The following is a 25,732-nucleotide window of genomic DNA, read 5'->3' as shown; positions in this document are numbered from 1 at the left end:
TTTCTTTCTTTTCTCCTTTCCCTTCTCCTTCCACTCACGTACAGCACCCCCTCTCCCTTCTCTTCTTCCTCCTTCCTCTTCTCCTTCTTCTTTCCTTCTCCTTTTCTTTCTTCTTTCCTTCTTCCTTCTCCTTTTATTTCCTTCTCCTTTTCTTTCCTTCGTCTTTTCCCTCCCTTTCTTTCTTTCCATTTCTCATGGTCCAGCCCCCTCAAGACCCATCTTCCCTTTCTAAAATCCAAAGGCATCTCACGTACATTGATTCCCCTTTTTATTAGCCCCTCTCAACCCTAAGTCTATTCCCATCAAAAACGTAAGTTTGGTTTGAATTAAAAAAAAAAGGAGACGTGCCCCCCCTCCCCTTGGAGTCTCTCTCTCTCTCTCTCTCTCTCTCTCTCTCTCTCTCTCTCTCTCTCTCTGTGGTTATTTTACAAGGCCTACTGTTTAGTCCTTTTTGTTGTCTTGAGATGGATTCAACCAATCATGCCAAAATGTCTTGAGATGGATGCATGCTGTTGAGGCTCTAAATGAATGGCATCTACAGTTTGCAAAATCAACGGCTGAAAACATAGTTTTGCCATGGCATTTTGGATTTCATTCATCACATGAATGAACGGCATCACGGTGACCTACCGTGAGAGGTCGCTCTGACCTGATAAGCACGTAAGATTTTTGTTTTGATGCGGACGCCTCTGATTTGCCCAATTCTGTAGCTAATGGCGGAGCCACTTTGAGGCCACCCTGACCAAAAAAACCCACCAATAAGGGGATTAAGTCAAGTCAGTGCCCACCCTAACTCAATGAAAGTCGAGTCAGTGCTCACCTTATTGGGTCAGGGTGAGCACCACCCACCTAACCTCTTTTTCGTGGCCCCTGTTTGACCATGATTCTCTCTCTCTCTCTCTCTCTCTCTCTCTCTCTCTCTCTCTCTCTCTCTCTCTCTCAACTTTGCCTGAGTTTGTCATTCAGCTGGCCTTTCTGATTCATGCACCTAGTGGCTGACCTTTGGGTCATCTTTTTCTTCTTTATCATCATCTTCTTCTTCTTCTTTCCTTTTGTTTTTTTTAAATTATTCCATAAATCATGAATTAATGCTTTAAGTGGTTTTGATTTTAAGGGTTTTATTTATTTATTTTTGTTAGGGCTTAGGTCTTTATTTAGTTTTTATTTTAAATAACATGAATGTTTAATTAGGATTTTAAGGTTTTTATATTTTTTAATTAAGATTAAGCACGTAATGAATGCTTTATTTTGATTAGAATATTAAGGGCTTTTGCTTTTCTTTTTCAATTAGCATAAATTTATGAATGTTTTAGAACATAGGATATTGATTTTGGATTTTTTTTTACCGATGAACTAAAAGTTTTATTAGGGTTTAGTTTTTTTTGTGTTTCTTTCTTTTCGATTATCATTAAGTATGGTTCCATTAGTTGAATGCTCGATTTTAGATATCACTTATCAAACTCCTAAATCTATGATTTTTGTAGGATTTAAGGTTTCTATTTTGATTTTTGAAATGAAATAAATATTTAATTAGGTATTTTATGTTTCTTTTTTTATCAACATTAAACATGATTCCATGAATGCATGCACCATTTTAGTTAGAATTTTAGGTGTTTTATTTTTTTAATTAACATATATATAAATTATTTTTGTTACAATTTATGGTTTTGCTTTAGTTTTTTTTTATAATAACATAAATGTTTGGTTATAGTTTAGAGTTTTTTAAAACTACCACTAGGCATGAATCTATGAATCATAAATATTTGTTTTCAGTAGAATATTAAGGTTTTTTTTATCAATCAACATAAATCTGTAATTTATGATGTTTGTATGAATTTGGTTTTTTATTTTTTTTATGAACGTTTAGTTATTGTTTTAAGGTTTTTATGTGTTTTTCTTTCTCAATTAGAATTAAGCATGAATCTATGAATAATAAATGTTTGAATTTGGTTAGAGTATTAAGGATTTTGTTTTTACATCAATTAGCATAGATGAGAGATTCATGATTTTTATAAATTGCTATTTTTTTATAAATAGCAATGAATCAATTATGAATTGTTTTTCAAATATAAAAAATGATAATGTCAATTCCAAAAAGCATATTCGAAAACAATTTTTTGATGTTTTTAGAAACATATTATTATTTATTAATTTTTTCCATTTTATTATATATTTGTGCCCACCTTAGTTTAAATTCCTGGCTTTGTCACCGTCTCTAGCGTATATAAAAAAGGAAACCACTTTGTCTTGCACTAAATCATCCTGCAGGAAGATATTTACTTGTCCATTATGTGGTGAACTTAAGTTATGTTCCACAATTTGGTCAAGCAACTTTTTATTTCTTTAATCGTTCAGCATCATGCCATAGAGGTGCAATTCATAGTGCTATAACATACAGTAAGTGATTTCTAACCATGAAGTTAGGTTAGAAAAAAGCCTCACTTCAGCTTTGCCACATTTAAGCTTAAGAAAAAACTTGTAAAAAATCTGGCAAACAACACATACGGGTTTAATTTAGTTTTTTTTATAAAATAATATATATCTATATATATAGGGTTAATCTATAATTAAACTAGTTATGTTTAGAATTAGATGAATTCAACCATATTAAAATGATAAAAACACTCTTAAAAAATGGTATTTTTTAAAAATATACGGTCACTTTTCTAGGTTTAAAAGGTAAATTTGATGGATTCATAAAGTAACTTTTTTTTAGGAAAGAGTGTTTGACTCTCAATTCCTTCAAAAAGACGTGATGCCATGCATTTCTAAAAGCACCATCTTTTTTTTAAAGTATTTTAATCATTATGATAAGATTGAATTTATCTATTGTTAAATATAACTAGTTTAATGTTAGATTACAAGGTCATTGACTAAAAGTATTATGTTTCATATATATATATATATATATATATATATATATATATATATATATATATATATATATATATATATATATATATATATATATATATATATATATATATATATATATATATATATATATATATATATATATGACATTTTTAAAATGTTGACCCCCTTTGTAGTAGGTTGGACTCCCATTGGATGTACGAGCACCTTTCCTTTGTGGGCTTCAAAAGGGCTTGAGTGTCAATCTGGGTAGAGAACTTTGTCATAAAAAATATGAGGTTTTTTATAAAAATAAGTTATAGGATATAAGAACTATGAGATTCGGATTCATGAATTATTGTGATCCCAACCCAAGATTTGATCCATTGCCTAGGCGGTGACAGCCTAAGTGCCTAGGCCGCCTAGACGGTGCCTAGGCACCGCCTTTGACCACTAAGGTTGGGGTGAGTTGTGTACACCTCATTTTATGTCAGTTTAGATCACCTTCTGCTGGTTGTAGCATGCTTGTTCTTTTTTTTTTACAAGGTGGGGCACAGTCAGCCATTTATTGGGCACACATGGGACGGGAAATTGCCGGTGGGTGGCCGAGAAATGGTCCACTGTTTTACTGCAAACTGCAACCCTTGCTTATCTGTTTGTCACTGGACATATGTTCCACAAGAGTGTGATTTTTGTTGTTTGGAGGCATCGGCCACCAAATTGGTTTGATCCAGCACTCTAGACCATAGTGGACCCAGCTCTTCTTAATGTGCAATCATGTTGTACCACAAATAACTTGGAAGCAATTGTGATCAATCGGGCACCATGGACCACAAAGTTTGCAAATTGAAGTTAGATCCGTGGAGTTGACCTGATCTGTGTCCAAAGATGTCCAACTGGGTCAGACAAACTGGACCCAGCTCTTCTTGATATGCATCCATCGTTAAGACAAATAGTTTAAAAGCAGTGGCGACTGATGATCCATTACCATGGACCACAAACTAGATCCACTAACTTTGACCAGTTCACAAGCAACCATAACCTACCCGACGCTGTGGACCAAAAAATTCTCAGATTCAATTTAGATCCATGGACTTTGACCAGATTTGCATCCATATGTGGCGCCTAATCGCGAAATTCTGTGTAGGCCTTTGACGAGACCATACAAAATAGCCCCACCAAAGGCCGTTAGTGAGTGCAATTACTGTGCTAAGCTGGGTCCAGCCACATGGACAAAAGCAATCGCAATCGATCCGGCACCGTGGACCACGAAAGTTCCCAAATATGATCTAGATCCGCCAACTTCTACCAGATCCATGTCAACACACAATGTCTAATCGAGAAATTCTTTTGTGGGTCTTACTTTGACCAGGTTATACAGCTTTGGCGAGCCTGTTTAGGCCTTTTTTTTAAGGCAAGCTGAGGTTAGGCTGACCCCTACCAGAACAACAGTTGCCCCATGTGGGAGAGGGATTCGATCCTCGGCCTTACACAGGACCTCGCTTACCACATGGGATACCACCTAGGTGGTAGCCTGGTTAGGCCCTTCCCAGCACCCTTAGTGGGTCAAATTAAGGTGCTGAGCCGGGTCCAACCAAGATAGAGACTCAACACCCAACCTTGTGCCAAACAAGGAAAAAAAAGGGAAAATTCATTGAGAGGATCACAAAGTCAAAACTAGAGCATATAAAAAGTGAGAGGGAGAGAGAGAATGAGTGTGGGTGTTAATTACTTGAAGTTTGAGGCACTCCAATAAATAATTGGTGTGTTGGGCACACATAGAGCAACACCCTCACCACCTAGGTGGTATCCCATGTGGTAAGAGGGGTCCTGTGTTGAAGGCCCAGGTTCGAATCCCTCTGCCACATCCTCCCCTGCAACATGTTATTGTGATTAACTCCCAGTGCCAAACCAAAGCAGCCCCATTATCAGATTAATTAATGATGAGATTAAGAGGGGAAGAAAGAGGTGTGTGAGTTGACAAAATGACAACCCGGTGTGGACAGTGGGGGACCAAAATATCCGTTCCCATGTGAACAGGGCGAGAATAGAGAGAGATAGAATAAGGGAAGATGAACGGTTGGATGTGCAAAGACCCCGGGGATCCGACGGTAGGGAAGGGTTCACGGTGCGGAAAGGGAAAAAAGATACACGTTACAAGAAAGGGGGTCCACACTCCACAGGACGTGGCCGTCCCCTGCCTTTCACATGGGGCCCACACACCGAAAACAGGCTCCAAGCTTACAACCGGCACAACGGCGACGATGGTGACATCATTTGACACCACCACCACCACAGTCTAAGATACATCAAAATAAAGAAACTAACGTGACCATCAGGGACTAATATGCAGAAACGCCACTTAACATTTTGGGACATGACCAGATATTTCTCTGCAGTGATGATTAGACAACATGGTGGCACTAACATCTGATCGGTTTGTGTAGTTGCAACCAATTGAAGTTTACAATATAATTTTCTTTCTTTCGGATAACCTGGAAAATATCACCTCGCTCACCAAGTTCACTTTTGGTCTTTCAGTTTTCTTTTTTTTTTATTCAAATCTTTTCCTTTTCAAATGGATATCACTTGGAACACCTTTGATTGTTGGTATGGTTACCATATGCTTTTTTACAGGACAATTTACACATAGAAGCCTAACATATGACCAATCAGGTTTAGCCAGCCAAGCTACTTGACCCTCAGAATGACATTTTTAACTTTTTTTTTTGTTTACATGGTTGAATGTCACATTTGTATCTTATCATATTTGTAGGTTGTGTTTGGAAACACAGTTTTGAAGGGAATGGATGTTTGTGGGAATCACGGGAATACCGTTTTGGTAAAACATGGGTGATGGGGCCCACCCGAATGCAGGGATTGGACACCAGTTGGAGAGGTGGGTTTTGTGGATTCCGTGAATGGACTCCCTGTCGACACCCTCCTCGATGACCTCACCACCTCTCTAGAAGAGACAAGCCTAGGCTTGCTCAAAGTTGGTCCATTATTCAAGTCAAGATCTAGGCCAAGGTTAGTTAGATTACATATTTCTACATTCAAGCAGCTCAGTCAACTGACAGAGTTAAGCACCAGGGTGCTCAAGCCTAGCTTGGAGGGTATGCATGTTTAACTCCGCCAAAACATATTTACCGGCTTTAAGACCTGGGCTCAAGTTGGACCAGGGATGAAGGAGAAGAGCTTTATCACCAACAGCATGCGTGTACGCACACACTCTGGCGTGTGCATGCTGCATACCCTCCAAGCACATACAGTAATATAGTACAGCATATTATGCAAAATGATTGAAATGCCCTTTGCGTTATTTTGACAAATACAAAGGTGAGCTGTTGTGTGCAATTATTTCCGGCATGAACAATATCAAATACCGATTGGAGATTTCCCAAACACTGAATTTACAATGTACTCGATGCATGAAAAGAACCCATGGTACGATTTCCACTTAAGTTGGTTTACCCTCCACAAGTTTAATAATAGAGCGATTGATTTCCAAGCGGATGACAACCCATGGTCCTAGTTTCATAATCAGCACAAAAAATGTATACTATATATATTGAATTAACCATACAACATTAACACAGATACACCTTTTATTCCTATATTGAATCCTCTAATATACTAGTAGCATTGAGAACTTTTTTAAAAAATGACTATATCATCGTAACTACAGCTATATCCATATAATAGATATCTTACTCAAAATAGTGGTTGAGAACAAGAATGGTTTTCATTTCAGGCGAGTGTATGCAGTTATGATACAAGTTGATAATGGCTGGATAAAGGACAGCTTGACAAAGGAAACCAGTACCCTAATTTCAAGGAAACAAGGTGCATGATAGTTAAATCTTTGAGAAAAAGTCGTGTGCTTCATAGTACCGATCCAAAACAACATTAAAGAGAGGGTGAATAGGCTCCAACAAGTTGGAAAATGGACCAAGCACAGCGCTTGGCTTTGGCTGATCTGTGGCAGCCTTCAACTCACCATGCTGACACACTGAAAGTCCACTAAGGCAATAACAAGTATGGTAGTAGTCTCTACGTTTTCCAGGTTTGTCCTTGAATCCACCTTCCAAAACCTACATGTCAGACAACTTGGAACTTAATGCCTGATCTCTTATCAAATGTCACAAGATCGATCCTTCACATAATTTTATATAGACATCCTGGAGCTTATACTGAAATAGAAAATCTACAAATAGGGCTATGAAACCTAATACATTAAAAGACCCCAGAAAACATTTCAAATGAATCATTGGAAGAGCACTGATGAGACCGTTTTGAGATAAACTTGATCCTGATATCATATGCAGCTACAAACGCAAGTAAATGGAAAGCACAAAGGAAAAGAAAAAGGAAAAACAGATACCTGAGAACATAATAGTATGTATTGCTGCAATGCAATGGAATCAAACAAGGGGCCAGATTCAGAGACTTCCTCAAGGAAAGAAAACCCAACATCTGTAGAAGTTACCACGTCAATATCTCACAAAGGCCAACCACCACCTTGAAGTTTCTTTATTGAAAGATGAAATATTCTTTAAAGGAGAAAATGTGCACACGTGAAGATACAAGATGCTCTTATAGAAGCCATTGTGGATTAAGATATCGAGGACAACAGCCTCCACTCCAGAAACAAAAAAGAGGCAGAAACAGAGCATCGAAGCAGAGTCAGAAACATGCACACGCACCAGACACATGGAAATGCATACATAATGCACACATATGAAAGAATAAACATAGGCCACGGAAACTGCAGGGGTTGCTGAGATGGGATAACCAAGAATCACATCATGCACACCAGTATGCTACTTCAAGTATGTATGAGGGTACTCCTAATACAATCGGTTGGTCATGGTGAATAATGTCAGAGATGCTGGTAACAAATTATTCAACTAGCATCAACTCCCAAAATAAAATGCATTCATATAACCAGTCTACCAACAATACCTCTTCCACCCTTGGAAAGATTTATGCCAGTTGCAAAGGTATTCTCTGCAGCTTGTCTTGTTGAACCAATGTATGATGTCTTCAGTTGCTCATCAACAAGAGACAATATTTTCTGTAGAAGTGCAAGAACCCCACCCTATTGAAAAGAAAACATGAGTTTGTATTTGTCAAGCAAAGAATACACTTTGAAAACAGAGAAAGTACCTGCCAAAAGGAGTAACAACCATCTACTAGCTTGTTTGTTCGACCTTGAAAACCACCCTCTATTTCCCCTTGATGGAACACCACCCAATCCTGTTCAAATAGTACACGATTATTCCAAGAAATTATACAAGAAAAAAGCACCTGACATCATTGCTTCACCAAAATATCTCACATGCGTGCATACACACACATATACATGAATGCATTTATGTATATACTATATACGAATTCATGAGGACAGATTTTTATCAAAATAACCTCCTCCTATGAGTTCCAACTAGGTGGTTCCTCACCCACGAGGGTAGCAAATGCTCTCTCTCTCTCTCTCTCTCTCTCTCTCTCTCTCTCTCTCTCTCTCTCTCTCTCTCTCTCTCATATATATATATATATATATATATATATATATATATATATATATATATATATAATGGGCTAATATTTGCTACAGTCAATTGTAGGTACAATCAACCTAGTCATAGTTGGCAAACGCAGCAAGTCGACTCGGATTGGACCCCAAACGGGTCACCGATTCAGGTTACTGATCCTAATGCCTATTATAAACTTTTTATCATGCATTTTATGATTTTAATGCACAATTCTTATACAAAGGCACTTGTTATGAAGAATTTAATATTGTTCAATCAAAAATGTTAATGATCATGTATAATCATATGTTTTTGTAGCTTAACTGTTGGCATAATGTGCTTATTTTAGTTATTTTATTGCTTGAAGTTTGGTTATTTTCATGTCTTATTCATGTGCTTACACTATAGATATGGTGTCCTAACTCGTTCAAGTCACCGAGTCATCCCTCTGACTTGCGAATCAAGGGTTGGGCAATGCGAGTCCGAGTCACGAGTATGCCAACTATAGACCAAGTAAATGGGTAATAAACCTTTTTTTGTTTTTTGTTTTCCTTACGTCTAACACCATAGATGTGATCTACATGTTTTGTTTAGTGGGAACCGCTGAACCGGCTTTTGGATCGCCGGAATCCGACCTGTATACAGATTTTTCAGCGATAAAAAAATCAATGGCTATGAAGGCATCATTTTTTCTGACTCATAAAAACATATTTTTTCATCGAAAAAACATGATCCAAGAGTATTCCTACTAAATCGAACATGTTGAACACATCTATGATGTTAGTTTGTGCCAAAACAACTCACAATGTGAGATTCAAACTAGATTGTAGGTACAATCGATTATAACAAATATAAACCCTATATATATAAAGAGAGAGAGAGGGAGGGATGGTGTTAATATATATATATATTGTAACAGTTACATACCCAATAGGGGTATTTTAGTCTTTTCATAGCCTTATAATAAGTTATAGCCATTAGGGATAAAACAGTCCTTTATATTACTTTTAAGGGCACTTTAGATTTTTATTATTTTTGTAATGTATTTTTTTTATCAAGGGCATTATAGTCCTTATAATGCTCTTGAAATAGAGCTGTTGGGAGTGCTCCCAACAGCTAGAATAGCTGCTGGGAGCACCTTCCAATGGCTCTTCTTTGCCTCCTTTTGTGTATAAATAGGGGATGTATCCCCTCTTGTATGTAATGCTTGTTCAAGCATACTCGTTATACAAATTCTATATTTTGTATAGTGTTCTTGACCCCTAAGTGGCCCATGTGTATGTGATTGTGTGATTGACCCATAAGTGATTTTTGTGTTCTTGTAAGCCCATAAGAGGCACTCCCTTGTTATATTTCTTGTTTCATTACATGGTATCAGAGCCATTAGATCTCTTGGATTGTGACTTGTACGTGAAGATCAAGAGGACCGTGAGTAGAGCTTGGTTCGTTGGTTTATTGCCTTGGGAAGCACATCTTAGCTCCTTCTTGTCTCTTCTTTTTGCTCATTCGCTTTCTCTCTATATCTTCTTGTAAAAATGGAGGATGAAAGAAAAGTTATCATATTCATTCCCATGATCCTCAATGATACAAACTATGTGACGTGGGCATCTGTAAACACCCCAAATTTTCTTCATCCATTTTCAAACACACTCCTCGTGCAGTGCCAACCCTGTTGGGTCAGTGTAGGAGTCAAACCCCAAGTTTGTGTCAGAAAATCACCACTTTACCCATTTTTCACTAGAAAATTCTCATTTTACCCCTAGGTCGTCCCAGACCCCAGTCAGTCAAAATCAACCAAGCTCATTGATCAGTCCAGAACAGTTAGTCATTTCTAGCTCACCTAAGCTCACAGTGAGAAGGCCATTTTCATTTCTGATCATTCCTATCAAAATTGGATCATTTCTTCAAAAATGAGCTCATTTCTCACTCAAATCCAAGCCAATTGTCTCCGAGTCAGTCATTCTCGATCAATCTTATTCCCCAGATTTGCTTTGCAACGGGGTATTGAAATTCAAATTTCGAGCTCCTTTCAAAAACTGCCAAAAATAGCATGTTTTGTCCGGGAATTTTTCTAAAAATACTATTCTACCCCTATGATTCTCAAAATGAATTTCAAATTTGGAAAGTGAGCTCACTCTGAGATGGCTTATCTACTTGTATTTTCTTTTAAAAAAAATAAACATTTTCTTTTTCTATATTCTCCTTTATTTTATCATTTTTTATTTATTTATTTTTTATTTTTTTTAGAGGTAGGACCTACAAGGGGGTCGACCCCCCCTTTCCCCTTCTTTTCTTTTCTTTCTTCATCTCCTTTCCTTCTTCTTCTTCTTCTTCTTCTTCTTCTTCTTCTTCTTTCTTCTTTTCTTTCTTTTCTTTCTTTTTCATTCTTTCTTCTTCTTTCTTTCTTTTCTCCTTTCCCTTCTCCTTCCACTCACGTACAGCACCCCCTCTCCCTTCTCTTCTTCCTCCTTCCTCTTCTCCTTCTTCTTTCCTTCTCCTTTTCTTTCTTCTTTCCTTCTTCCTTCTCCTTTTATTTCCTTCTCCTTTTCTTTCCTTCGTCTTTTCCCTCCCTTTCTTTCTTTCCATTTCTCATGGTCCAGCCCCCTCAAGACCCATCTTCCCTTTCTAAAATCCAAAGGCATCTCACGTACATTGATTCCCCTTTTTATTAGCCCCTCTCAACCCTAAGTCTATTCCCATCAAAAACGTAAGTTTGGTTTGAATTAAAAAAAAAAAGGAGACGTGCCCCCCCTCCCCTTGGAGTCTCTCTCTCTCTCTCTCTCTCTCTCTCTCTCTCTCTCTCTCTCTCTCTCTCTCTCTCTCTCATTACAGCAACTTCAAGTCCAGCAACTATTCCAGCCACCTGCAGGTCTTCTTCCATCCAAGGCAGCCGTCAATCTCCTTCCAGCTTGCTGCAGCAAACATCACAACCTACCTCCAGTAGCAGCCTTCATCATCAACTTCTATCAACACAAGTTGCCTCTTCTTCATTGCAGCCCACAGCCACCTTGGTAGCAGTAACAGCGACGAACATTGGTGTAGCCCTTCCATTGCCGCCATCTCTTTGGTAACAGCCCCATTAACACAGCAACTACGGCAACCATTCACTCCTCCTTCCCACCGATCCAAGGTGAGTTTAATCACTTTTTACTTCATACCATTCATTTTTTTTTTGGTAAAGCCTCATGATGCCCACTTTTATCGCCCATGGACTTGAGACTTAGGCTTCACCTTTAGTGTGAACGTTATGAGGTCAAATCAAAGTTTGGTTTACAGTCACATGAAGGTATCTTCTTGATTTTAAGTTGGGCGAACATGATAAAGCATTCATTAAGGCTACATTGACTATAGGATTCATCCTCCAGTTGAATCGAATTTCCTATTTTTGAAAGCCATAGCAAAACAAATCATTCCCCTCTTGTGGATTCCTGTTTTATTTTCATATTAATGCATCTTTTATTATTAATATACATTTAAAATAGTTTAGTCATTTCGTAAATATTTAGTGTTGTTTTGTTAATATCTAATCTAGGCTTTAAATTTATGCTAAATCCAATCGTTATTTTATGTATCTATTTTCGTTCACAAAATCCAAAAAAAAAATGCATGATAATCTTAGTCATTGGTCTTTGTTTTCCTGCTTAAAATTTGGTTAAATTTGGGTTTTGGAACCCTCTCAAATAAATCAAATCTCAAACTGGGATTTCACATTTCTAGAGATTTCAAGTTCTGTTTAAGCAGACAAGAACCTCCGAGATCTCCTAGATGGACGATCCGAATTTCCCTCAAAAAAATACCATGAGTCTCTGTTAGAGTCTATTGTTTTCCAGTATTTTTCTGGATTTTTCTAAGTAGTTTTGATCCCTGCTAAAAATCGATTTTCCCAGACCCTGAGAAAATCTCACTTTTTCCTTGTCAAGGTCTAGACCGACCCTAACCCACTGTGTCCATTTAACCCATAGGTTGTATGTCAAAACTTCCAACATAGAACTTGTTCCTAACGCTTCCCTCTGTCTTTTCCCAAAATTTGAGAATTTTTAGAATAGCCTAAGTATTTTTCCCGAAATTAACTTCCCTTTCTGTCAGATTCCTATGTCTGAGAATTTTAGAGACCTAGGTCTCTGATAACCCTCTGCTCTCTCCCAAACTATAACCTGAATCCCAATACTGTAAAAAGAGGAAACCTTCCTCTGTTTGTCAGGGACATTTTCCCAGAATTTCAGCCATTTTCTCATCTGTCTTTTCCCATAATTTTTCCCGAAACCTGTTTGTCTGCCCTAAATCTTAGAGTCGCCGGATTCTAATCCGACTTGCCGGAGTTGTCCAGCTCCAACCATAGGTCAAAACCAGAATCTGTAAAAGGCAAAAATCTTTGCCTAACTGTCCTCTGTCACCCCATAAAATTTGAGAAATTTTTATGGAAGTTTAGTATCCGAAATCCAATTTAGAATTACCATTTTAGGCAAAATTTTGATTTTTTAGTATTTTTAGTTATTTTTCACATTAAAAAAATAACAAAAAATAGATTTTCGAGCTTCATTCTGTTTTAGGGTTAATCTAGGTGTCCATGCCAAATTTGACTCAATTCCAAGTTCATTTGCTTTGTATGTTAGATTGTTTTTAAATTCAGAAGCGAAAATCAGGTGAAAATCAAGTTAAATTCAATAATTTGTGATATTTTTATCATTTTAGGGTTTTTATCATGTAAATTAACATGTCATGTCATAGTAGGGTTAATTTCAATGTCATTTGCATTTCAATTTCCATTTTTGCAAAATTTATTTCAAAAAACCATGGTTTCAAGGCCATAGTCTTGTTATCAAGGGTATTTTGGTCATTTTGACCTCAATTTCGAAATTCTAAGCTTCAATTCTCTAAATTTTCATGCATATCATCATATTGTGTTTAAATTTATTACATTTGATTTTCGAATTTCTAACAACAACAACTACGCTTTCATCCCAAAACAATTGGGGTCAGCGATATGAACCAAAAAAGAAAATCATTTTGGGTCTTCCACATGAATCCTTTTCCTCCAATCATTTCTATCCAATGCCATGTCCTCGGTGAGGTTCAAAGCATTCATATCCTTTCCGATCATCTCCATCCAAGTCTTCCTAGGCCTACCCCGACCTCTTTTAACTAATCTATTTTCCCATTTCTCCAACCTTCTAACTGGAGCATCATTAGGCCTTCGCCGAATATGTCCAAACCACCGTAAACGATTCTCTCGCATCTTATTTTCAATAGGTGCAACACCTACCTTCTTACGTATCTCCTCGTTCCGAATCTTATCTCTTATTGTATTTCCACACATCCATCTAAGCATCCGCATCTCAGCTACACTCATTTTTTGAATATGATGTTTCTTGGCAGCCCAACATTCCGTACCATATAGTAAAGCGGGTCTAATAGTCGTCCTATAAAACATTTGATTTTCGAATTTCTAAATTTTATAAAAATTCTTTCAGAAAACCTTGATTTCAAGGTTATCAGGGGTATTCTGGTCATTTTGACCCCAATTTCGAATTTTCAAGTTTATTTTCAAAATTTATTCCTTATTTCTCATGTTTATATCGAAGAGGGTATGAATTTGGGTTTATATCTGAATAATATGCGATAATTTCCAATATTTTCGGATAAATTCAGAAAAACCTACATTTTTGTGCTAACATGTTTTCTTGTTTTGCAGGAATATCCAAGAAGAAGACTTTTATTTTTTTTTCATTTCAATTCAATGTAATATCAAATATAATAATTTGGAATAAGAGCTACTTTTCAGCTTAGACTGCATTGCATATAGTTTAATTTCTGCAATTTCCAATATCTGATGTATGATGTATATGCACATTTTCCAAAATCACTATGGTTAACACGAATGGCACGTGCACGAGCTCTTAGGGAGTTCACGAATTTGGTGGGATTCGTATTTATGGCCATAGTCAAAATACGAAGAAAACCAAGATTTGTGATCTCCGTATTAGCCACATTCAGCCTACACTCTTATGCTAATTTCAAAGATGCACTACATTTCTCAAAATTCAAAAGAATTTTCTCAATTCCTCAATGAAATATCTTTCAAATTCATATTCATCTATTCAATTTGCATTATTTTCAAACTCTTTTCCCAATTCCATTTCAGAGAAATCGATTTTCCAAAAAAATTCAAGTCTTTCTCAGGATTTGATTTTCTCAGAATTCTGAATTTTCAAATGAGATTTCAAAGTATTTTCCAAGTTCAAATAATGATTTCCCAGATTTTCACATTCTCAATTTCATTTTAAAATCCCAAAATCGATTTTTCCAAAGTTTCTTGAATTATTTCAGAAGTTGGTTTCTCAGAATTCTCAAATCTCCTTCAGAAATTGATTTTCATTTCAAACCCAAATCTCAAAAATCGATTTTCTCAAAGTTCCCATTTTCCTGAGAATCCATTTTTCATTTCAAAAGTCATTTTCCAATGAACTTCCTGATTTTCTCAAGATTCTCAAATTCATTTCCTCAAAAAAGCAATCCAAATCTCAAAATCGATTTTCCCAAAGTTCAAGTTTTCTTGAAAATTCATTTTTCAATGCAAATTTATGATTTTCAATGAAATTCAATGATTTTTCCAGGAATTCCATTTTCAAGCACTTTCCCAATCATTTTCCAAGTACATCTCAATTTTCCAAGGCAAACATTATATTTCTCAAACTTGTATCTTTTCAAAATTTCATAGCACATGCCTGATTCTCTGTGCATTCTAGGAAAATAGAACATGATTTAGATAATTTAACTTAGTCAAAGCACACATTTGATCCTTGGTTCGATTACCCCTGGTAAAGGCGCCAGAAACGGTTGAACCTCATACTGACAGGCAGATCCCATTCCACGAAATTTTTTCGCAAATTTTCAAAACGGAGGCGAGTAATTTTTAAAAATCATTTTCAAAACTTTGGTCGAGTTTGACTCGCAAAATCGTTTCTTCTCTCTCGCAAAGGGAGGGGGGAAAATTTTGCGATGATAACAACATCCATAGTAAAATACAAAATATGGAAAAAGGGTCTATGGGGCTTAGTTGATAGTAACGAAAGAGAACCCAAACTTAAGATCACCAAGATTGAAAATGGCAACAAAGTAAAACTTTAAGGAGATGAAATGTCTAAAGCCGTTGGGGAGTATTAGAGGAAAGAATAGAGGATAGGCCATTCAAATATTATTGGATGGTTCATCAATATTGTTGACATCAAAAAGTGCCCAAGTTTGAAATTTTTTTATTTTGCTAGTGATGAATAGAAATATCTTAAGAATATGTATTGTCTAAAGGACATAGCTCATGTATGTAATTTGCAAAACAAAGTTAGTATCTTATATGTACTCTTGTTTATTCGAAGAACCATGACCCAAGGAGAAATGAGCATTAGGGAATACTATAATGCTCTTTCTCTTCTTTGGGATGAATTAACTCTTTTAAAGCCTAAGTAGCATTGCCCCCAAGATATAGATGTAACGCTCCAAAATCTTAACACAAAAATTTAAATTTTTTCTTTTTAACTTTAAACAGTGAAAAACGATGATTTTGCATTTGGGGTTAAACAACTTTGGGCGGGTCACAAGTGTGAATCAGCATGCATATTTTCAATGTGTTAACAACAAGATCTTTGTTTCTCTTGATTATACTTCCCTCGAGTACTTGGAGGAAATCATCGCATCAGTTGAGACCACAACGGGTGTTTTTTATGCAATTTATTTTTATTGCCTGAAGTGTCTAACTGCCCAGGGTTCAAAGCGAGCGGCATTATACAACATAGTTGTAGGTTTGTCTTTTTACCGTGGCATCACGTATCTCCCTTTTTTCTATGATTTCGTGAAATCAAACTTAAACAATAGTCATCACCAACATACTTGTTGTTGAACATCATACTTTACCATTTATAATTTCACACTTGTTCTTGTGGAATATGACACCATGTACAACACATCGGCATGGTTTCATCTTATTTTAACGATAGTTTTGTCTTTTTACCCTATCATTGCACAGTCAATCTATACATATCTTTCTTGCCACACTTTCAAATTTCATCGTGTTGAAGATGAAATTATGAATAACATTATTGTTAAGTCACATTGGGGTAAGTTTGTCGTTTTACCCCAACACCATATAGCTTCTTGTTATTTGTCATTTCGATCAGTCAAACTCAAACAATAACCATCACCAACATACTTGTTGAACATCATATTTTCTAATTTATACTTTCACACTTGTTCTTGTTGAACATGGCATATATATACATCAGGTTTCTAGTTCATGCATAGTCGTTCTATTTATATCTTTTTTGCCACACTTTCATATTTCATCATGTCCAAGATGGCTTTGCAAATAACTTATTATTGTTTTCTCACATAGTTGAAGGTTTGCCTTTTTACTCTGGCACACCATGGAGTTCCCAATTTTCTCTCCTTTTTTTATTGTCAAACTCAAACAATAGCCATCACAACGTACTTGTTGTTGAGCATCATACTTTTTCATTCATACTTTTGTACTTGTTCTTATGGAACATGACACCATGTACACATCAGCATGGTTTCCCATTTTATGGGTAGTTTTGTCTTTTTACTCCACCATTGTGTAGTCAATCTATACATATCTTTCTTGCTATTTCAACCCTTAAAAGATCCTTCTTATACATCATAATTGGATGATCCAAGAGTCTATTTTTATAAAACCAAGCGTCTAGATCACATCCGTGTGTGTGTATATATATATATGCCACTAAGGAATATGTAATGGAAGTATGCATACATGACATGGCTAGTTAACAGTTTTTTATTAGTTTTTATGAGTACGTGCATATACATATAAATTTGGATCATATAGAAGTCTTCATTCTCTTTTCAAGACCTGTACTAAGGTCTGGTGCTTTATAGAGAATTTTTGGTTGGATAGTGATATTGGAATGGGATGAAAGGCTTGCTGACAAAACAAATCCATGATCGGGCTGCTGACTGCTAATTCTTGCAATCTTTCAGCATCAGGTCCTCAATCCCATGATTGCTTCATGTATCAGACAAGATGCTTTTAACTCGGCTTGGTTACCTCCAAGCGTCTTCCATCTCTGAAGTTCTCTGTTAAGTAAATGTCACAGAATGCTGCCCCTTTTCTCTTTTAGTAGACAACTATCTATTCGTTCTGCATATATGTTACTTCTGGATACACTTACAAAGTTTTGTTAGCTTAGTAAGCTACCACATTTCTGTCTACAAGTGACTTAAGTTTTCTACTGAAATAACAAAACTATATCTATATGATTAAACTAAGCCACAACCATGAGAATGACACATAATAAAAATGTTCAAATGAATATCTACACTCATCTTTTTCATGATATGAATTCATACCTGTCATGCATTAATAGTACATTTGCACAACCTTCATTTTACTCTAGTGGTCTAATCTATAAATGGAATGTCAAATATAACATAGTCAATAATTAACTGAAACATCAATGCCTTCAAAAAATATAACCCTCGGTGAAACTGATAATATGATATACAAGACATCACAATACAGTACACAATGACTACAAATAGATAAAGTAATATATAGACAGGCCTGGCAAATTATAACATTACACATTAATCTTTTATCCCCTCTACAATGAATAATATGACTGCTATTAACAAGAATCACACAAAGAAAACAAATTTCTTACCAAAAGCCGGGGCAAGTCCAAGCGGTCAACCTCATTAATCAGGATAAGTGTTGCCAATCCACAGAAGGTGTACCTTCATTATTGACCAAAAATAAATTGAAAATAAAATCTTGTAGTGTGAAACAAGTTAGAAATGGTCCTTGAAACGACCAAAATTTTGCTTGAAAAAATGGAGTCTTGAATAAAATAACTCATTAAAAAAATATTAGCTAACTGCTAGAAACAGTGAAACATACCCACCATGAGCTTCTGAACCAGGTTCCCCTGCAATGCCACCTTCATATGTTTGACAACTACAATAGAATGTCACCACAGTCAACACAACCAAAAAACATATCACGAGAATGAGTAAATAGTACACAATACACAGCTCTAAATCTACTGTTGAGTCAATAGTATTCATAAATGCAGAGTTAACAGAAACAGAAAGTAACCTGCACATAAGATAGTCTATATCTAATAGTACAACTTATAAAAATGGCCACACCACTGTGCCATGAGGTGTTCCTATTTAAGGGTATAGTTAGTACTGTTAAATTGTACATATATATATAGAGAGAGAGAGAGAAACTAGAATATGTAAACAGGTTGAACCAACAGGAGCCATATGATCTTCAGATCTCTCTCTCTCACCTACACAGGACGACCACCACCGCGGCGGGAGGCCGTCAGGCGGGGCGAAGGTGGAGGCAGCATGCATAGATCACCAACGAGAGAGAGAGAGAGAGCAGCAGCAGCAGCGTGCAGAGAGGAAACGAGAGGGAGGAGGGGGCGATGGGGAGGTTGTCCGGCGGTGGGGAGGCCGTCCGGTTGTGGGGAGGTCGGGGATGGTGGCGGTGGAGGTTGGGGGTGTAACGCCCCAAAATCCAGAATTTGTAATCTTTTAAAAAAAATTTAAATGCTTTGCAATTAATCCTTTTTCAGAGTTTAAAATGTCATTTCAGCGAAAAAAATAGTATTTGAAATAACAAGTCAACGAACCTTAGATGCTTTACAGGCAAACTTACCTTTACACAATAGATTTGTACCTCCATATAAGCATTGAAACCACATAAATTCAAAACAGGATTTTTGATAATTAAAGTTTATATAAAAAAGGAATTTCAAAAGAAATCCTTATGCAAAATTACAAAATGTGCTCAAGAGCGAGACAGCAGAGAAAGAGTGGGATCTTGATATCATCACGTAATCGTGTCATCGTCTGACGTACCGACCTAATCATCACTTGTACCCCATAAAATAGATCAGACTTATAAAAATCTGATAGATGCATAAATATCAAAATTCAGATCAAGACTAACATATGTGTTCCTTTAGTGATATGCAGTTCAAAATAAAAAAAATGAGCACGATATTATTGTTTCGATAATTACCTGTCCTGAGAGTACGCACAGGAAAAACGTAGAAACAACTAATATTGCTAGGGGGTTTGTTATTCTATATAGTTTGATATCCCAGACAATTAGCTGAGTCTGCTCCTAAGAAGACGGTCAATGACCGAGAGAGAATTCCCCAGAGACATACATGGCAAGGGATGCATCTGAACTTCTGCATAAGCTAATGGGATCTACCACCTAAGATAATTTTTAGTAGCCCCCTCCCCTGACTTCGATGATTGGGGACACTGAGTCATTGCTACTCGAGGAGCATAGTTGTTAACAACTTGTCCATCGAAATTTTTGTATCATTTCATCATCTCTCTTGACGGAACCAAAGAAACGAATGGGTATGTCAGGTTATATTTTAACTGACGGCCCATTATCCATACTCTGGTCTTTTAAACCAAATTGAGCATCTTTCCTGTGAAAGAGATCATCACCATTTATGTAATTTTCTTTTAATCATCGTGCATTTTTACACTACGAAGTTACCATAAACCTCCAGTCCAATCATCATAGTACTAGCATGCCGTGCATGTCTGATAGTACCACTACGATGAGAAAGATATCGGTTTCTCATAAAGAAACTCCAACATTTATTTAGAAATTTCAATGTTTCATGCTTTAGACCAAAGAATATCTGAGTCATTTCAGATACCAAAGATAAGGACCGAACGTATGTACCACCTAGGGCTACGTAGTCGATGCCTTTCTGTTACGCTGGTTTGAGGGAAAACTCAGTTCCGGAAATGCAAACGCCAAATACTTATTTTGCTTTTCAAGACAACGAATAATATGAGCTTGAAATCTCGCATGTAAAATCCTTTTAAAAATAGAGACTTGACGAGGATGCGCAAATCTGCATCTTTAAATATACGTGTAATCTAAAATAGGCAGTACACGAAATTGCATACCTTATAAAGTTATATTTATGAATATAGAATACATATATAGTAAAGCATAAGTCTATGCACATTGCAGCACGCCAGTAAAGTAAATGACATAAAGCAAGGCTCGATGTGCGAAACCACACATCGAGCTAAATAAATTGTGCAAGCGATGCATGATGTACGAAACCGTACATCGACTAAATAAATTGCATATGCAATGCACGACATACAAAATTGTACATCGGCTAAATAAATTATGTAAGTGATGCACGATCTACAAAATCGTACATCGAATAAATAAATTGCGTAAGCGATGCATTATATACGAAACCGTACATCAGCTAAATAAATTGTGTAAGCAGGAGCCTGTGCACATTACAGCGCAGCGACAAAGTAAATGACATAATTTAAATGGACAAGAATACGCAAAATTGTATCCTTGAGTTAAAAGCATATATATATATATATATATAGATATATATATATAGATATTTTTAAACCTCCAGTCCAATCATCATATTACTAGCATGTCTGATAGTACTACTACGATTAGAAAGATAACGGTTTCTTAGAAAGAAACCCCAACATTTATTTAGAAATTTCAATGTTCTATAATTTACACCGAAGAATATCCGAGTCATTTCGGATACCAAAGAGAATGACCGAACGTACATACCACCTAGTGCTACGTAGTCAAAGCCTTTCTGTTACGCAGGTTTGCTAAATACTTGTTTTGCTTTTCAAGACAACGAATAATACAAGCTTGAAATCTCGCATATAAAATCCTTTTAAAAATAGAGACTTCACGATGATGCGCAAATCTGTGTCTTTAAATGCACGTGTAATCTAAAGTAGACAGGAGTATGCGAAACTGCAAACCTTATAAAGTTATATTTATCTATATAAAATACATATATAGTAAAGCATAAGTCTATGCACATTGCAGTGCGGTAGTAAAGTAAATGACATAAAGCAAGGCCCGATGTACGAAGCTACACATCAAGCTAAATAAATTGCATAAGTGATGCACAACGTACGAAACTGTACATCGGCTAAATAAATTGCATAAGTGATGCACAACGTACAAAACTCTACATCGGCTAAATAAATTGTGTAAATTATGCACGATATACGAAACCGTACATCTGCTAAATAAATTGCGTAAGCGATGCATGATATACGAAATCGTACATCGACTAAATAAATTGTGTAAGCAAAAGCATGTGCACATTGCAGCGCAACAACAAAGTAAATGACATAATTTAAATGGACAAGAATACGCAAAACTACGTCATTGAGTTAAAAGCATATATATATATATATATATATATATATATATATATATATATATGTTAGAAGTATGTTGACATTTATCCTCGTATACAATTATCCCCTACCTCAGAGATGGTCTGACTCGTTGACGATTCCGAGTGTAGGTTCTTAAAGGCTCATGTCTTGGTAAACATGTCTCGTCTGTTGCACCAAAGTGGCACGCTGCAAATGATTTTTATTGTACGGTGTTAAGTTCTTGGATTTTGGCGAAAGCGGCAACGGTTGCGTCGCAGCAATCGAACTTGAACCAAGTTCAAACAGACCGAATTGAGTCGGTCTTAGAGGAACCGAGTCAAACTCGATGCACCCGAGCCGGCTTGGGTGAGCGGGACCAAATCAGGCTAACCCGATATTGCCTAACTCGAGACAGCAGCAGTAGCTGCTACTTCTCGGGTACAGCAATGGGACGGGGGGTGGGCTCGGTGGTCCAGCCGAGCCAGGTCTGGTCCCAACCTTCTGACAGGACCGAGCCTTGCTCGGTCCTTCAACAAGTGGGGGCTCACAGAAGGGGTGAGGGGAGTGACCTCTGCCACCCCTTGTTGGCTGCCCCTACCATAGCAGGGGCAGCAGCCTATGGCTGTTGTTGGAATCGAAAAGTAGGAGGAAAAGAAGAGGGGAGGTTGTGACTTGGATCTGGGTTGGATCTGTCGGATCCAAACAAGATTTTTTTTTGTTTTAATAAAAACTTGAGTCTTACAGGAGGAAGGGGCAATAGGGAGACCCAATCTGGCTGGGGCTGGGTGAAACGCAGAAACGAGCTAGAGGAGGGGCGGTGGGGAGGCTATCCAGTGGTGGTAGAGGTCGAGGTTGGCGGTAGTGAGGTTGGGGATGGTGGTGGTGGAGGCCAAGGAAGGGGCGATGGTGGAGGTGGTGGGAGGGGAAAGAAGGGAAGGGGAAAAGAGGTTTGCACAAGAACCGTCGATATAGAGATCGGACGATTCCTGTGGGTTTAACAAAGTTTATATATTTGATGGGTTTACATATTTTAGTTTCCCTAGTATACGTATATATACAAGTGTATACATATATGTCACTGTCGTCGATATTTTGAATATATCATGATATTATCGACAATTTCAATCTTGTCGATAATAGGGAGAATATATCACGATATTTTCAAAAAATCAGCAAATAAAATAAATGTGATATCGCGATATTTTTGAGTTTTTTTTTAAGTTGGCATTTCTTATTTTTTTGTTTCTTTTATATTTTAAAACATGTTTCTTTATATTTTTGAAAGAAAAATAATACAAAACTTATTATTTCTTAGGTTTTTTGTTGTAATTTATATTTTTTTCAATTTTTTGAACTCTCAAGATTTTTCAGAGATATTCCCGAGATTTATCAACTTTTGATAATCTCTTCGAGAAATTACCTTTAACGATACAGGCGACTATGGTATATATATATATATATATATATATATATATATATATATATATATATATATATATATATATACATATATGATATATTCGACCAAGTCCACCAATAGTTGACTTGATCCAATGGCTAGAAATCTAACCGTTGGAGAAGTCTTGTCTCTCCTTTCTTTGCCCTCTCACTTTCTCTTTCTTTTAGCTCTATTTATCTCCCTCTTGTGTATATATAAATAATGGTTCTCCTCTTCGTAAAAAGTATGCTTCTTGCACGCTTGTGATATTAATAGAATGATGTGGATTCAAACATCGCCTAGGCTATTACGGATCCCAATAAAGTGTTATAGGTCCAAAATAGAAATTTTCTTATTAACATTTAATTTAAACTCCACAGATCCACTGAATTATTCCTGCATCCAGTATCCAATATGACCATGATATTGAGGATCCAATATCAGAGATCTGGTCCATTTGCCTAAAATCCCTTAATGGTTATCCAATTAAAATGTTCGTGATCCGATATCTAAGATCTGAATGGAATATTGAAGTTCTGAACAGGATATTAGGGATCCAACATTGAAGATCCAAATAGGATATCTGAGATCCAAATACGAATAATCAAATACGACACTAAAAATATTCTTGTACCAGCTCAAGGATCTAAATCTCAAGTTTATTTATCTGATAAAAATCATGAGTATTACAACAACTGCCAATATGAACTGTCGTAGGGGCATGCCGAAACTGGCTTACTGAATGAACGGCATGAGCAATATCTGATCGGGTGATAGACAAGTAAGTAAATGATCCAATTAATTATCGATAAGGAGTAGGATCATCAAGTAGAACACCATTTTCAAGCCTTAATTTGGCATTTATAACTTCAGGAGTTTTTACTTTCTTATCATCTGAAATCCCCGACCTAGCACAAATGTTTGCGGCCAGCTTCATTTGAGATAAAATATATCCTCGTTGTGAATAGGCCACCTCAATACCTAGAAAATATCTCAAAAAACCCAGGTCAGACATATCAAAAGTTTTCTTTAACATAGATTTAATGACATTTACTCCCTCTTTGTCACTACCTGTGATGATCATATCATCAACGTAAAGAAGCAGAATTACAATAGAATCACATGTTTCCTTAACAACGAGAGCAGTGTCAGTATAACATGAAAGAAAACTCAAGTTCATTAATACATTACTAAACTTGTTATACCAAGCCTTGGGAGCTTGTTTAAGACCATACAAAGCTTTCTTTGGTTTCAAAACTTTTTCATTTAAACTCATACCAGGAGGAGAATCCATATAACCCTCTTCACTAAGATCTTCATTTAAAAAAGCATTTTTAGCATCAAGTTGATAAATATGCCATTTTTTGATAAAAGCAATTGCAATAAGAGCTCGGACACTTGTCATTCGAGCAACCGAGGCAAACGTCTCATTATAATCTACCCCATACCCTTGTGCATATCCTTTAGCTACCAATCTAGCTTTATATATTTCTAAAGATCCATCACTTTTCGTCTTTACCTTAAAACTCATATGCAACCTATGGGTTTCTTTCCTAGAAAAGGATCCACAATTTCCCAAGTTTGGGCTTTCTTAAGAGCATTAAGTTCATGTTCCATGGCTTCATTTCAAGGTGCATATTGTTTAGCATCATTATAATGATATGGTTCATAAAAGGAGAGAATGGTTGACAAATCTTTTTAACAAGATTTAGCGAACAAATAAGATGCCTAATTAGTGGAGGAAGAGTACTTCGGTGCTTCTATATAAGAATAAGAGTGATATACAAGATCAAATAAGAAAGAATAGTCATTGTTTTCTTTTGGCTCAAGATTTGCAAAACCATCTTCTTCAAAGAAAGTAACATTTTGGAGATATAAAGTTTATTATTTGATAGATCAAAGCATCGATAGCATTTTTGTTTTTCACCATATCCTAAGAAAACGCATTCAATAGCCTTCGGGAAAAGCTTATCATTTTTGTGGGTGAGTATATAACATTTACAACAAAAAATACTTAGCCTTTTGAAATCAAAAGACATATTATAAAGTTTTTCGAAAGAAGAAACATTTTTTAAAGACGATGAAGGAGTTCGATTAATAAGATATGTTGAAGTTAAAGCGGCTTCAGCCCAAAAAAAACTTTGGAATATTTTTAGAAATTAGTAGGGTTCTAGCTGTTTTCATAATGTGCCTATGTTTTCTTTCTACAAGGCCATTTTGTTTCGGTGTGTTAGGACAAGATCTTTGGTGACAAATTTCATTTAGTCGCAAATAAGTTTGAAATTCATTTGACATATATTCTCCTTTGAAATCCGATCTTAGAATAAACAAATTACTTAGAAATTGATTTTTGATCATTGCATGAAAATCTTTAAAGATGGAAAACACATCCGATTTTCTACTTAAAAGAAAATCAATGTGTATCTAGTGAAATCATCTACAAAGATTACATAATATAAGAAACCTCCCTTAGACATGATAGGGGAAGGACCCCAAACATCGAAATGAAGTTATGAACTAATTCAAATGGTCGAGTAGAGACAAAGCTTCTTTAAGGAAAAGGAGTGGCTTTTAATTTACCAAAGATGCAATCTTTACAAGACATAATTTTTTCATTACAAGAGTTTCCCAAAAAAAAGAAGAGAGACATCTTTGAAAA

At 36.2% G+C, this 25,732-nt stretch overlaps 1 protein-coding gene across 1 annotated transcript in view; it reads right to left on the bottom strand.

The window, feature by feature from the left end:
• Positions 1 to 6,556: 6,556 nt before the first annotated feature.
• ERA1 (Prenyltransferase family protein) overlaps positions 6,557 to 25,732 on the bottom strand; it is a 64,692-nt gene continuing 45,516 nt past the window's right edge. The window contains exons 10-15 of the mRNA XM_090005610.1: positions 18,316 to 18,372; positions 18,080 to 18,152; positions 8,023 to 8,112; positions 7,819 to 7,954; positions 7,238 to 7,329; positions 6,557 to 6,947 (exon numbers count right to left, since the gene is read on the bottom strand). Of these exons, the coding sequence (XP_089861736.1) occupies positions 6,711 to 6,947; positions 7,238 to 7,329; positions 7,819 to 7,954; positions 8,023 to 8,112; positions 18,080 to 18,152; positions 18,316 to 18,372 (685 nt within the window). The 3' untranslated portion in view covers positions 6,557 to 6,710. The remainder of the gene's footprint in view (positions 6,948 to 7,237; positions 7,330 to 7,818; positions 7,955 to 8,022; positions 8,113 to 18,079; positions 18,153 to 18,315; positions 18,373 to 25,732) is intronic.

The sequence above is a fragment of the Nuphar pumila genome, chromosome 5 (assembly GCF_984573655.1).
Source record: "Nuphar pumila chromosome 5, dmNupPumi1.hap1.1, whole genome shotgun sequence".
Lineage (NCBI taxonomy): Eukaryota > Viridiplantae > Streptophyta > Magnoliopsida > Nymphaeales > Nymphaeaceae > Nuphar > Nuphar pumila.
The sequence above is the reverse complement of the archived record's forward strand: the minus strand, read 5'-3'. Positions and strand labels throughout refer to the sequence as shown.